The following is a 15631-nucleotide window of genomic DNA, read 5'->3' on the forward strand; positions in this document are numbered from 1 at the left end:
ACCCTGATGACTCTTGAAAAGAGTATCCTATTTAGTATCTTGACTTAGATTTATCCACATGCCCATGTTATATTGTTCTATAATTGTAACAACTGAATTAATTTTCTACTTTCTGTCTCTTTAAAATTCATTTTGAATTTTTTAAATGTTATTTAAAACATAATACACTCATCCTGTATTCTTTGCCTACAATGAATTACATGAACTGTCTGGATTTCATTTCTGATTCATTTATTTTTCACAGTCTGTCTATTTCTCTGAGCAATTATAAGTAGAGCTAGTAACTATCTGTGTGTGTGCGTGTGTGTGCGTGCATTTTTTTATTTTCTAACAATTCTTACCTTTACTGCATTTATTTATTAAATTAGTGAAAAATACTGGCTTTTCAAAGTCTTGCTTTTTTTTCTGAATTATTTATGATGCTTTTCCTGGCTGTTCTTGTCATCGACAAAAGTTAACTGCAATATTCTCAAGAGAAATTAATGTTTATGTAAATAGGCTGATGAGCATAATCCCCCAAAAATGAACATCTAGCATTGTTTTGTTAGTCAATATGGACTTCAATAAAACATTCAGCTCATGTCTCTAATCAACAGAATAAAAATCTTTGTATTTTTACAGAGCTTATTTCAGGCCCTTACATTTCTGAGCAATAGCCCAGTCACACTATTTTCTGACCATTTACAGACATTTTCTGCTTCTCCATTAAAGGAAATGGGAATTCATCTCCATAACTATTCCACAGTGGAAAGACTTTCATCAAGGCCTTACATTTCTCCCCCTGAGGAACCTCAGTCTTTTTCTCCATTAGGACCTTTTAGCAGTAGCTAGTGTGCACACACATATCCATTCCTTGTAGAAAGGGAAGGCAAGAAAAGATTTCTGTCTTCTCATTGCCTCTTTCTGTTCACAAAGTTCAATGATTTTTTTTCTTGCCCCCCTCTTTTGGATAGTGTGGAATTCATTTTATTAGCAATATTCTTTTATATGGTTTGGGGTTTTTTTAAATCTGATTTAAGAAAAAATTATTTTTCTCATTCCTCCTTTTAAGGTAAACTCCAGCTCTGCCATATATACAAATACTGTCACATCAGAGAGGAATTATGGATATAACCTGAGTATTTGAAAGACTCTGATTACATTATACATTATTTTCAGTGTTTATTACATTCTGCTTTCTTATTTATCTTGGAACTTCTTTGAAAGTATTTTTCTTCCTCTTTGGAAAGAAAAAATTGGAAACTTTCATAAGATATTTGCTGCCCTGAAGGCCTGTAGGGTACCCACACTGCAGCAGAGAAAACAAGTAAGAAATCACTCTGCACTGGCCAGAGCCTCTGCAGGAACTGTTTCCTCCTGGAGTGGAATATAGAGAGTAGTGTAGGTGTATCACTTGGTGAGAAATTGAGGTTTTAAAATTTTTAGTATGTTGTGGATAAAAGCAAAATGAAAGAAACAAGGTGTTGTCCTGAATTTCTTCTTCATGCTTCTTCTTCCTTCTTCTTTATGAGTTTAGGTGGCATTTTGTAATTGGGCAGAAAAGTCCACACTGGGAGCTCTTTGGGATCAGTTGTCGGGTTAAAAGGGAAAATAATCCAGGTGTCAGCTCTTAATTAAAAAGTTTATTCTTAAAAGACCTTGTAACAAAAGATTGTTAGCCATTTTGTGCCTGCTAATGAAAAACTGCCAAAGTCACAATAATAAGACTGTTTTACTAATAAAAAATAATAAACACTTGAGTCCAAACATAAACTACCATCTCAAGTGCCTTCAATCCAAACCCAAAAAAAACAGCACTGGAGGGACTGAGTACAACCTACAGCCCTTCTGAAGTAGAGAGTGGGTTGTGGGGGAGAGAAGAGTCTGAACTGAATTTGAGACTAGGAAATGGGGAGAAAGGTGTTTCCCATGGTTTTAAATGTATGTGTGCTCTTTATTTCCTAGGAGCTGAATTAGTAATTAAATATCTACATTACTTGGCACCCAGAGATAGTAAAGTAGGTACAGATATATTTTGATATATTCCCAGTATATAATACTGGGAATTTTAGGGGGGAACTCATGAGAAAGACTTGCAGAGACCAGGGTGTTCCTCTGCTGTACTGGAAGGAGGAAGCTTTCAATCATTGTTAAAAGTCAGGCAGAAACATCATCAGATGGAATTTCATACTGTGAAATTTGACTACTTTACATCAGAATGAACATTCATGCTCTAAGGGAGCTGTAAAGAAGGAAGTTATTTCCCTGACTAAAGTAAAAATACAGTTATTCCTTAAAGTAAAAATACAGTTATTCCTTTTCTACTCTGAGTTTACATTATAGGGAGGCTTTTTTTCTACCTTACATACACCCATAACTGGTGCATACTCGAATAAAGTATCTGTCTGAACAGTTCAGTTCAGTTTCCTAAGGGCTTATATCTCATAATCACCTTTTGAAAATTTTCCCTGAGACTGGGTATTTACACACCCTTTCGTTCATCTGAACTATTGTGTCTCACAAATCCAGCCACAGCCATTGTCTTTGTTGAGATTTTAACTCATCTTTCTTGCTTCAAATGATTTTTTATGAAATCTGTAGGACTTTGACAGAGATGTCTGCTTTATTAAATTTGATTTACATTGGCCAATGGGATCAAATGTTCTCTTCTGCAAATTTCTGCTCTACATCCTGCTCTGTCTCTCACACACATGCACAAAAAAAAAACAAAAAAACCCTCATGACTGTGTATACTAGAATAAATGGAAAACAGTATTTTGCTTAACAAACACATTCTGGATTACTCAAAGTCCTTATCTGACAGATGCACCAGGCTTATATTGTTATTTCCAAAGCAAGCTGGTATTTTAAGACAGGATTGCATTTTTGCCCTGTTTTTGTATTGCCTAGCAGTAAAATAGGCAGGAGTAGAGTCTTTGAGTGGCACTACATTATAAATAATAATGGGATGCATCTTCTTATCCTCACTCTGCCTCTAATCCTATCCATGTAAATGAGAAGTATTTTTTTTAAAAGACATATATACCAAGCTAAAAAAAAAATGCATTTAGGTGGCATGTTTTCTTTAACCTCATTTAATGAGTCAAGGCTTCTATTCAAAGCTAATAGTAAAATGGGCAGATAATGGGATGTTTGGGAAGAACAAAACTGAAATTTGGGTGTTAGTAAGACATAAATGTCAGGTGTGAATCACATATTCATGTTTTGTGATCAATTCCATAGAAATGGCTCTTTCTGCCAAAAATGCAAGCTTTTAGCATACACATGAAAAAATCTGTTAGTGCAGCATTTTGACATTAGGCATTTAAATTGTATAATAAAAATGAAAGAGTAATTCGTTCCTGAAGTAGTTATGGTACCCACAGAGAGTAAATTCAGAGTTATCTGGCCCAATATATTTGGAAATCTCTCTGCACAAATGTTAAGGATGCACTAAACGCCGTAAAAGGATTTAATTAATTATATGTAAAATGTAGTCATTGCTTTCATCTTAATTGTTTTAATCTTGACATACCAGTGCTATCACATTGATGAGAGAATGGTCATTACTATTAGCAAACCTGTCAGTCAAATGTCAAAACCTGCCCTTTTCCCTCTCTGTAAAGCACAGGGCAAGGGTGATAGATGAGTCCAACAGATCATCCTGATGAAGAATGTTCTGTAGCAAATTCAGAATGACAGTTGCACAAAATGGTCTATCACAATACCATATGAATCATCTCTCATGTCAATCATAACTGGAACTTTTCAATAAATATGTCTGAGTGGGAGTTTGAATTCTCTCAAAGGACCATGAACAATACAGAGATTATTTTGTTCAACAAGATTATTTCCAATTACGAGACAACAATTTATCACAGGTGAAGAAACAAACAAGAATTTGGCTCAGCATCTGAAATTTAAACCAGACATCAAATTATACCTATAGAAACATCAGTTGATATTTACAAAGGTGTTTTGCAATGGACTCAAGTTTTTTCATTGTTTAACTGGTTACAGCTTTTAATTTTCCCATCAAAACAGGTAACACAAAATTACCTGTTAATAAAAGGAACCTTTCAAACTGGTAACTTGTACAATTAGTACACATTACTTCTTCTGAAACAGTAGAATATGTCCAATAAAGTACAGTCAAATTTGAAAAGCAACCTCAAAGAGTAAGGGCATAAGGAGTCACGTGTTTTGCAGCTACTACTGGACAGTAAGTGTCTCTTAATGAAACACCAAATGTTCTTTTGTTTCTCATTGAAAAAGTGGCATTTTCATTTTCTTCTTTCACCACAGGTCAGCATAGAAAACCCCAGGATTTTATCCCAGAAGAAATATTTTCTCCTTTTTTTTTCTTAACCAGTTATCAATTCCACCCATTTCCAAAGACTGGGAACCAAGGAAATAAAGATTAAACACATTCCACTGAATTAAATAACAGCTTCCAACAAAATGCAGCTATATCCTTTTCATAGCCCAGTGGTAAATTTTGCCACAAGCTGAAATCAGCGAAGCTCAGCAGAAGTGTTACACTTCAGCTTGGGGCACCTTGAAATAGGTGAAGAACATGTTAGAGATTTATGAACCCCTCCTCATCTCAGAGTTCTAGGGAATCAGAAAGGGTGACCAGGCGCCTCTGAAAATCTTACACAGTGCTTCTGCAAGGAAGTCAGAGGGACATCAAAGTCTTGTCTGAAGCCTTGCATTATCACTAAATGACTCACGGTAGAGAAGACAGGGTAATGAGCAGACAAGAAAAATGGCAGATAAGAAAAACAAATTGGAAATTATTTGTAATGAGTTGAAGGACAGAATTATAGAAGGACTAGAAAGAAAAGATTAAAAAATGACAGAAAAAAAGGAGAGAGAAGAGAAAGGAGGGCACCATGAAAATTAATTAAAAACAAAGGAAGAAAAATAATTAATAGATGAAAATACATGCTTTAAAATAAATAAAGAGATGAGGTTTTGCAAAACCAAGTAATTGAGAGAAGCACAATAAATCAGAGCTAGATATCAAATAATTTAACTGTGCATACCTTCATCAATGGGTTCATACTTCATAATAATTTCTAAGGCAGTTGTTTCATTAGCTTCAGTTTGAAATTGTTCTTTTGCAAGAAATTTCAGGAGCTGGCCATCAGGTAGAATGTTGCCATCTATTGAGTAAGCCTTGAATAGTTCTTCAAATTCAGGTCTGTGTTCAAGAGCTCGATAAATTGCTCTGAAGTCGTCCATGCTAATTCTATCTCCTGAGTGTTTGTCAATGGTTTTCTGAGGAAAAAAGCAACCAAAAATTTAAAAAAAAAAATCAATAAAACAACATTCATATATACAAAGTTATGCACCAAACATTTTTTATAACTGACCATAGGAGTAAGAATCATAGAAGAATCCAACAGTGACTACAATCAGATTACATTCTTCAACTTTCAGATTACACTTTGTGTGCTACAAATATTTTATATAAAGTAAAATGGACCATATGACATAATTAGCATCTAAATAAGTATAATAAATTTAGATTTAATGCATTTTTAATATTAAAATACATTGTAGAAAATCTCTAAAATGCTATGCATTAAAACAAATGTGCAGCATAAAACTTATCTAGTGGAATATATATTTAGTATAAGACCTCTCCAACAGCTATTGACATCATATTGTAAATACTGTCAGTGAAATTTGCATACAAAAACATCAACCAGTAATCTTAAAAATGAAATAAGGATGACCAAGTTATCAAGAGACACAAGTCTTTTAACACTTCAAATAAGAAACACTATTAAAATTTGAAGACAATATTTTATAATAACCTATGACATCGTGTTCTGTTCTTAACAAGCCAGAATGTTTAACTTAGGTTAATTATTTACACTTTCAGAATTCTTGAATTGTAAGCTTGTTTCATAGAGCTTACAAAATGTTAGCATAGTAATTAATTTCAATGTTTCAGTAAAAAAGTCAAAAGAAAAGTGAAAAGGACAAAAGAATTTCAGTAGAATGATTTTTTTACCATTTCTGTCTTTTGTGTTTTTCTCAGGTTTAATAATTCAATTTTTCCTTTAAAATTTTCTACTCAAAATAAGTAACTGCATACAAAATATGAATAAATTAGCCTGAATTATTCTTAAAAGTTGCCAAATTAAGAGAAATCTGCTGACAAAATTGCTCACAAAAATCACAAACAAATGGCAATCCACTGCATGCTGATGAAAATTCCTAATTGTTGGCTCCTTAAACAGAAAGTGCCAAAGAGGCCAAGTTCCAGCATCCAAAACACGGCACTTACAATGGCTGGGTTGGCTTCCACCAAAGTCTCTATAAACAGGAAATTGCTTACTTGAGCTCTGGCTGCTCTTTGATCAAGATTTGGGATTGCTGCTAAATTAGATTGGTTTTGAAGCTATAGCATAAAACCTAAAATTTAATGATCCACTGCCAGTTCCTTCCTAAGCAGTACAGTTCCTACTGTACTTCTGAATAAGTACAATAGGAGTAAAAATATATTAGATAACTAAAACAAGTACAAAATTAAATTTCATGAGGAGTTCTAGTGAAAAAATCCTACGAATCAGTACTTCAGTATTTGCTTTGAGTTTGTGAAAGAGAATAATAATGATTTTTAACAGAAGTCACTAGCAAGAAAAGATTTCTGTACAAATACTAATTATACATATTTCAGTACTGCTGAAAAATTCCCCAGCTAAGGTTGATATCTTCAATCCAATTTTTAATGTTCTTAACAATACAGCAAATTTGCTCATAACCATTAAGCAGGAAAAGAGAATACCAACTTATTTTGGCAATAAACAGTCTATCAGGACTTGGAAGATGTTCACTTAGTTACTGGCACAAAGAGAAGCTGGGCAAAAAATTAAAGTTTCTATTTTAGTTGCCTTTTGATGAAATACAGGCAATAATACTACATAAGAGATCTCTAAAAATTAAAGTGATAAAAATCATTTCACTATAAAAAGATATTCTTACAATTTTGGGGGTAGATTTTTGTCATTCCTATTTTTATTAAGGCACATCAAATCTTTGCTGTTCAGAAAAAGAAGAGACAAAGAGTCTTGAGAGAAATTATATGAAAATTTATTATGCCTTAAAACCTTAATGCTCATACTGCTCAAAAGAGTATTACGGTAAAACAAACTCAAAGAGAACAGACAAGAAAAAAAAGCAGATTATTCCTTAAAATTAGTTTTCTATAAAATGTATTTTGCTATGTGTAACTATTAGATTAACTGCTGATGTGTAGTTACTTACAATGATGTCAGTAAGATTCCCTTCCAGAATGCTTTGAATTTTTATGTGTTATTACACTGATTAAATATTTGAGCCCCCAAACTACGGAACACCTGTAAATCTTTCTCAAATAGCAAAGAACATCTATTAGTACTGCAATAAATAACTAGATCAAGCTATTGGGTATAATAGGTTGTTAAACACAACTAGATCAGACTTGTTCTTTGCAGGTCACTTCCCTCAAATAATTCTTTTCTCTACCCACAGCTGATCACTCTCAAACTCCTGCCAGAAACCAAAGTAGGGGAAAGATAGACAAAACAGTGAGAAGTATTTTTAAATTCTCAAGAGGTTCTTTAGGTTGGCAAATATCTCCTTGCAAGTTCCAAAACCACAGGAAGCCTCTCCAGCCAGGGTTGAGCTCATGCTGCTGGTTCTACCTTGGCTTGACAACAATGAGAGAGGAAGACAGGGTGAGGAAAACTTAGCATTGCTAAGTTTTAGGTCTCAATGACCTAAAAGCTTCTGACTTGCCATAGTTAATTCTCCTCTGCCAAATCAGGACAGAATCAGCCATCTGGTTACAGCATTCTTAAGAATTCTAAAAAGTATATAAATGTGTAAATAAATAAATAAATAAATATGTATTTCTATATATATACACATTTGTTTTCATTCCCTTAGGGAAACAGCATTACCAGACAGCTGTTTTGCGGAGGTGGGGGAATGAGGTAAAAGGAAAATCTTACATCTTTTGAGTCATTACAAGAAGAACATGTATACCCAGTATGTGCCAAGGCACACAGTTTTCTAGTATTTGCTCACTGGGATGTGGTACTTGTTGCATCCCCAGGACAAAGGAGGAATTGAGAATCTGACTCCATGTTTTTAGAAGACTGACTTATTATTTTAGATTATATTATATTAAAGAATACTATACTAAAACTATACTAAGAATAGAGAAAAAATAGAAAGAAAAGGCTTAACAAAATACTAATTAAAAACTCGTGACTGCTTCTAGAGTCCCGACACAGCTAGATCATAATTGGTCATTAAGTAAAAACAATTCGCATGTTGGATAAACAATCTCCAACCACATTCCAAAGCAGCAGAACACAGGAGGAGCAATCAGACAATTCTCTGAAGCTTCTTAGCTTCAGAGAAAAAATCCTGGCAAAGGGATTTTTCAGAAAATATGACAGTAACAGTGGGACAAGATCTGCTTGGCAGTAGTTTGCCTACCCTAAATTAACTTATTAGGACCAGTTTCTAGCTGGATGGTGTAACCTTTATGGAAATCTCTTAAACACTGCCACATCTCAAGGCCAAATCCTTTCCCTGGAGCGCAATTCCCATCCATTCAAGGCACACCTCTTAAATACTCCAGGAGAGGTGTAGTGGAGAACAGAATGAATGGGTGCTGGATCTAAAGCCTGGGCAGCTCAGACAAGTCCATGTTGTCCTCCTGGCAAGAGGATTTTGAGGAAGTTGCTCTCATGGCTCTACCCAGCATCAGACAGACACATGTGGGCTCATTAGCTTGATCACAGAAGAAGCTGAATAGGATGAAGCCAGAATGCTTCAAGTTTTCTGAAGTGTAGTAATGTTACAAAAAAAAACCCTGGGAATCAAAATCAACGTGTGTTCCATCTGACACTAATCTGTTGTGGTGGAAAGACAGAGTTATGTGGATGTTAGTCTCTTGTCTGAGTACCAAGAAGTAGGACAAGCAGAAGTGGACTCAAGTTGTGCCAGGGATGGTTTAGACTGGCTAGTAGGAACAATTTCTTCACTGAAAGTGTTGTCAAGCATTGGAACAGGCTGTCCAGGGAAGTGTCTGAGTCACCAGTCCTTGAAAGTATTTAAGAGACCTGTAGATGTGGTGTTTAGGTACAAGCTTTAGAGGTGAACTTTTCAATGTATTAATGGTTGGACTCAGTGATCTTAGAGGCATTTTTCAATCTGAATGATTGTGATTTAAATACAAGCCTTGGGTTATCTATTTTACACAGAAACAAAAGACCTGGGGGAGAAAAAAATCTTTGCTGATTTTGCACACCACTCTAGCACGAAATACATTTCCCGAAAAATTAACTTGAAAAAATGCAGCAAAGGTATGATGTGTGTAACTGAACTTCTGAACAACTAATTGCTTAATGTACATACACCTTACCTTGAAAATATGTTTTAAATGGTCTTCATTAAAATTTATTTGCATTTTTTCAAGCAGCCTAATGCAACCGTCAAAATTAATATTCCCATCATTGAAATCATCCTGAATGAGATTCCAAAACCACGTATGAAGTTAAGGAAGATTCTGGCCCATGAAATTGCCCATTAATGGGGGGATGAGGGGGAGAAGTTTCATTTTGTTAGACCTAAGAAGATAGTGCTTTCCTTTTCTCATACTCTAGAACATCCTTGTCATCTGACTTGTGAGAATGCAGCAGGCCCGAGGTGTGCAGGAAGAGATTTTTGCTCTGTCCTCAGAGACTCAGAGGTCAGTGACCAGAAGGGCTGAAGGGAGGGAGTGAAGGAGATCAGGGGGTGCTCAGGGTACAGAAAGGGGTGGAGTGAGAGGAGGGAAATGTGGGGAGGCCGAGGGGCCTCAGCAGCGCCAGGGAACAGTGGGAAATGCCAAGAAACACCAAGGAATGAGCGTCCCCAGCACTGTGCCCACCCAAACCTTATCAACCGGCCCTGGCTGATGGGACTGGCTGCCCCAGGCCATCCCTGCCACTCTCCTGTGTGCCCAGGCCACCTCCAGGCCTGAGGGGAAGGAGACACGTCAGGGGGACCCAATGGCTGCTGTCACAGGGCAGGGAGGGGAGAGGAGGAGGAGAAGGCAGCAGAAAAAAAGGATATCTATTCTCATCCATGGTGGCTGTGCTCCAGCCCCCTCACTGCAGTGCCATCACCAGCCCTTGCTTGGGCTCACAGTGGGCTCCTCATGCCCCTGTGTGCTGCTGGAGTGCCATGGAATGTTCGGCCCCCATCCTTCCAGTGTTGCTGCAGTGATGTCACAAAGTGCAGGTGCCCAGCACAAGCCCTTTCCTGCCACCACTCCAGCACCCCGCCACCATCGTAGGCCTTTTCCTTCCAGCACAAAGTGTCTCCCAAACCTTGCCCTCATCCACCGTCTCCCACCCTCAGGATATCCCACACCCCAGTGCAGGCCAAGGCGGGAGCTGCGTGAGGCGGAGTAGGCCTTTGCAGCCAGCGGGGCCAACATTCTCCTGGGGACTTTGGCCAGCTTGTCCGAGGTGTCTCTGCTCTGGTGCAAGGTGACAACATCTTCCCCCAAAAAGCCAGGAGCACTGTGCTACCAACCCACTGCAGCAGCTTTGGGGGAAACCCCTTCTTTGGGCCTTGGGAACCAAAGCTGGGTCCATGGCACAGCGTGATGGTGGATGTGGGGGAACGGTGAGAAACCACCCCAAAGGGCTGAAAAGCCACCCCAAAGGGCTGGAAAGACACCCCAAAGGGCTGGAAAGACACCCCAAAGGGCTGGGAGGCCACCCCAAATGGAGGGAAGGCCACGTAAAATGGCTGGAAAGCCATCTGAGTTGCCACTTCCCTGCAGGGAGCTGCTGTGTCCTCAAAACCAGCCTGGGCAAGAGCAGCTGTCCACATCCACGTTGTCCTCCTGGTAAGAGGATTTTGAGGAAGTTGCTCTCATGGCTCTCATGTGCCTCATGCTTTGAGGCACACCAGTATCAGCCTTCAAATCATTGGGACAGCCTTTGGAAATCAGGCTGGACTTTCGCCCTTGCTCCATTTCCCATTTCCCATTTCCCATTTCCCACTCATTTTACAGACATTCTTCTCCAGGCAAGCTGCTTCAAAGTTGCCAGCTTCCATGTAGCTGTCAGCAAGCCTGAGTGAGACTCTAAATGTGACAGACCAAAGGCAGTTTGCCACAGGTTTTATGAAACTTGTGAAAGCTGAGGACAACAAGTTTTGTATTGGCATTCTGGAAAACATTCAGGTTTTGTCAGAGGATATATGGGGGAAAAATCTGTCAAGGAATTCCCTGTTACTCACACTTTTATGGACTGGAATAAACTATGGAATGATCAGCATCTGAACATCAAGGTCTCCAATGCTGAAGTGCCTCAATGCTTGCTGAAATACTATCTTTGATATGATGGCCTAAATAAAAAACAAAGACAAAATGGAGTTGTTTAATTGATTTATTTCTGGATCACTCAGGAGAGTACAGAGACTTCCATCAATCAATCACCACTTCAAAAATAATTCAGGTCTGCTGTGACTGGAAATAATCTGTTGGGGTTTTTTTTTTTCACTTTCTTCATGTACTTTTCAAGTGCTTTACCAGTAACAGTCAAAATGTCAAAGCAGCACAATGCTACAGGTGAGATAGTAAGCAAATTCTTATTTTCTTTTGTAATTTTAACCAAAATTATATTCACTTATGTAGCATCACACTAAATGAAACATTGATTTTAAGGAAGTTGCTAAGGTAGATTGGCAAAGATTGGGACATAGTATCTAGATTTCTTTCATTGCTACAGAAACCCTGTAAATTCGGCCTTCAGGCTTTGCTTGTGCATTTATCTCTGAATCCCTTCTACAGGCACATGAACAAAAGGAAGATCAGGACACTGGAGGAATAAATTTCTAATAGCTAGTGCAGAATATATTTCAGGACTGCCCAGGGATGTAGGCTGGCTGTTGCAGCATTAAAGAATAAAGTAATGCTACTCCCTCTCCCAGTATTTATTACAAAGGCCAAAGGAATGCATGAGATTTTGGTTTACTTTCAAACTGTGATAGTGGTTATTTCCTAACCTTTATCACAAATTATTACAAATGCCTATCATCCTTGCTGTTTTCTATATACATAACTTTTAATTAGAATTTCAACAGAAATAAGGTTTAATTTCAAGCACTAGTGTAGACACTAGACTTGGAAAAAGAAATTTAAGAACATTTAAGAATTATTCTGACAAATATTAGATATATTTAATGAAAGCATAAGATTTTGCTGCTGTTCATCATGGCTGGTGAGAATTGCAGTGCCACATGGGTTGAACACACCCTTTAGTAAATACTCATCTGTATAAATAAATACTCATTTGTGGCTTTAGAGATTTGCTGCTGACTGGCCATGATTGCTTCCATTGTCTTGGTTTTAAAATGCCATCAAGAACTACTCATTGCTATGGTTTCAAGGAGAAAAAACATTGTGCAAAAAATGGACATCTTCACGTTGATCTTTTGAAGGAAAATAAAGATTTTGCAAACTCACTGCCCTCAGATTTGGGAGGTTCCTTTCTCAGTGTATCTGGACATGATAATTAATTTCCCGGAGAAACCAATGCTGAATAGGGAGAAAGATGGAGTACAGGGAGCATTTTCTGTGCCCCCTTGGTTCTTCAGGGAGAGCAGCATTACCTATGGGTCATTCTCTTTTCACCCCACAGCTGCTGCTGAGATCCATCCAACACCAACCCACCAATCCTTTAGTGCCTGTGCTGCTGCTGGACACGATTCAATGAGCAAGCAGTTGTCTTTACATGGAATTTGGTTGAATATGTGATTATTTCTTTATTGAAAGTAAAAGTAATTTTATTAAAATGTTATGCAACCCAGCGCTGCTATAATGAAGATGGCCTATTGGGAGTGTAGTTTATATCTGCAGTACCAAATACTAAAAGAAATTTTGGGCATAGATTTAAGTGCTAACAGACACAGATATAACACTAGAAATTCTGGACTGGAAAAAATCACTTTTTTCACAAATATTAAATATGAACAAATAAGAGGGAATAATAAAGAACAATGAAAAATACAAAACAGTTAAACAACTTTCAGTTTCAATATTTATTCCACTAGATCAATCCCCTATGAGATGCAAATATATGGCATTTTGCAACGAACTTTTGGTTCTGTAGAATTAAATTCTCTCTACTTTGAAATGATGTTTCTATATAACAAAACTGTAGCAAGGAGTGCAATAATAAAAGGCATTTAATATTGCAGTATCAGTCTATCAGTCTACCTTTATGAACTTTTCATTTTCTTTCAATTTCCTTCCTCTGTAAAAGAGGGAATCTGTGAAACCAGAATCTGCAACAAAAGCTGCTGAGAAGGATGAAATTTCAGCAGAACAAATGTTCTGATCTGACTGAAAATGCTCACTCATTTTTTGCGAGTCTATGAAATCAATCTGGAAAAGATGATTAAAAAACAGGCTTTGTCAAATATCCCTCTACATTCTCCAGGATGGGCTTGGATTTTTTATTTTTTCAAAATTCTTTTGGAAAGTGGAAACTTGGAGAAGAATAAACATTATGAGAAGAAACTGAAGGTGTCCAACCCCATGGAAAACTTCAGGGAACTTTTATTTATACACTTTTGTGGCTCTGAATGTCTTTGAGACTTAGTTGCAACTGCTTGCTTTTTTGTCTATAAATGATTTTTTGTTGTTGCATAGGGAATACATGCCAGCTTTCATTATCTTTATTCCTAAAATAGCCTCTTTTTCTCTCTAATGCTTTGAAAACCATTCACATTCTTATAGCTCCTTGTGAATCCCACTTTTTTTTTCTCTAGTTCTCTGTATTGTAACAAAAGGAATGAAGGATTGGCACATATAATATATGTATATTTATATCTACAAAAAAAACCAAAAATTCAAGTTATCCAGCTGTATCAGGCAGCAGTTTTCCACTGCAGTCAGGAGTACAGCACACCTGGAATTGAAGCTCTGTCATATTTATAATCATAACAATCTGCTGCTAAAGACTTGCTTTGTGCCTACAAAAAAAGATTATCATCGGGTATCTTTTGGTTCTTCATATCTTGGGTTGCTCCTGAGCAGCAGGTCCTCTGTCCTCTGTCACAAGAACAAGATCACCTACTCCAGAAGTTCAGAACAGCTTTACACAGAGATGTAATTTTCTCTCAAAATAAACCAGGAATTTTGTTAAAATTCTGCTCCTTCATTTTCAGGCTTGCAGACTCATTGGAATCACCAAGTTGGTATAAACATACCTGAGCCAAATTGGCTCAAATTTTTTATTTCTGATAATAATTTTGAATCCGTCCTTAATTGTTGCTGTAAAGAAAATTATCATTTTTACTATGCCAGTAATGTTAGAGTTTAGCTTGGACTTCATTGCCAGCTCACAGCTGCATTAAAATGAGAAGACACTTACTATTTGGACTGAATATTTAATGTTCACATTATAAAGTTTGCTTCATGTTTTCCTAGTTCTACAGCAGGTGGAAAACCTATCAAAATAAAACCAGTGAAACAAGTGTAATGATTTCATTTTCAAATATATGTGTGGAATTAAAAGCTAATTTATTTTTTGTTTCAGAATAGATAGATAAATCTATAACAGGCAATAAAGACTCCAGTTATCTGTTGGCAGAAAGTAAAGTCTGTCAATATTCCTAGTCATTGGAAGAAATTCATGTTTTCCTCTACATTTTCCAAAAATTCTTTTTTTGCTTCATTTGTGAAATGGAAAAGACAATTCTTGTAAAACAAAACACCTTGCTTGTATGTCTTCCAGCTTGTAGTCTGTCCTAAAATTTCCACTGTGTGTCTTACTCCCCATTCCTTTCCGAACTGTAGGAAAGAAAAGAAAATATGATTTTAAAACAGAGGAAATAAAAATGAAGGAATTCCAAAGAACCTTCTGTCAAGTGTCTCTCTGTCACTGAGCTCAAACAAGCAACACATTAATGCTGCAGCTATAGTAGGACTAAATTCAAGGATTATTTTCCCTTCTACAGTAAGAATGGTTTAAAATGTTTCAATAAATCTGAAAAAGCAGATTTAGTACATGCCAAGTGCAAGATATCTTCTAAGTCTGTATGTCAGTATGCCATTCCTGCCCAAATAGTGGATTTCATAGTCCTTTTTAATGAAAGCTTCAGAATTATAAAATATGTGGGATGGTTTCAAAGAGTTACTGTTTCAAAAATAACTATTTTGAGCTAGCATAGTATCCTGGCATTCTCCAAAGTTACGAGACATGTTTGTTATAGAAAGGCTTTGGAATTGCTACCGTACAAAACAGAGGGAATGAGATAATAATAATAATAATAATAATAATAATAATAATAATAATGAATTGTCACCATATAAAACTGAGGAAATAGGAGACATTAGTAGCAGTAGTAGTAGTAGTGGTAATAATAATAACAAATTACCAATGCCATATTTGATCATTAAGGTAATAATTTATCCTTTAATGGAAAAAGGAACGACTACATATCATTAAATTAATAACCAGAAAATATCCTGAGATTTTTTTAGCATCCAGGGATCCTAATAAAGTCTGCTGATAGTGACAGAGATTGTTGATGAGACCTGTCTAGGGGCTGTCCCACTGTATGTTCCCAGAAGTGCAAA

The 15631-nt window shown here is 36.7% G+C and overlaps 2 protein-coding genes across 3 annotated transcripts in view; one reads left to right on the forward strand and one right to left on the reverse strand.

The window, feature by feature from the left end:
- The window catches only part of PLCZ1 (phospholipase C zeta 1), a 45294-nt gene extending 35176 nt beyond the window's left edge, over positions 1–10118 (reverse strand). For both annotated transcript variants that reach the window (XM_036400964.1, XM_036400965.1), the window contains exons 1-3: positions 10105–10118; positions 9413–9536; positions 5028–5262 (exon numbers count right to left, since the gene is read on the reverse strand). In XM_036400964.1, coding sequence (XP_036256857.1) covers positions 5028–5262; positions 9413–9536; positions 10105–10118 — 373 coding nt within the window. The remainder of the gene's footprint in view (positions 1–5027; positions 5263–9412; positions 9537–10104) is intronic.
- A 511-nt stretch (positions 10119–10629) lies between these two features.
- CAPZA3 (capping actin protein of muscle Z-line subunit alpha 3) lies at positions 10630–11382 on the forward strand. The gene is given in 3 exon segments (XM_036401196.1): positions 10630–11114; positions 11116–11264; positions 11267–11382. Coding segments are annotated over 3 exon segments (750 nt in total).
- Positions 11383–15631: the final 4249 nt, after the last annotated feature.

The sequence above is a fragment of the Molothrus ater genome, chromosome 5 (assembly GCF_012460135.2).
Source record: "Molothrus ater isolate BHLD 08-10-18 breed brown headed cowbird chromosome 5, BPBGC_Mater_1.1, whole genome shotgun sequence".
Classification (NCBI taxonomy): Eukaryota; Metazoa; Chordata; class Aves; order Passeriformes; family Icteridae; genus Molothrus; species Molothrus ater.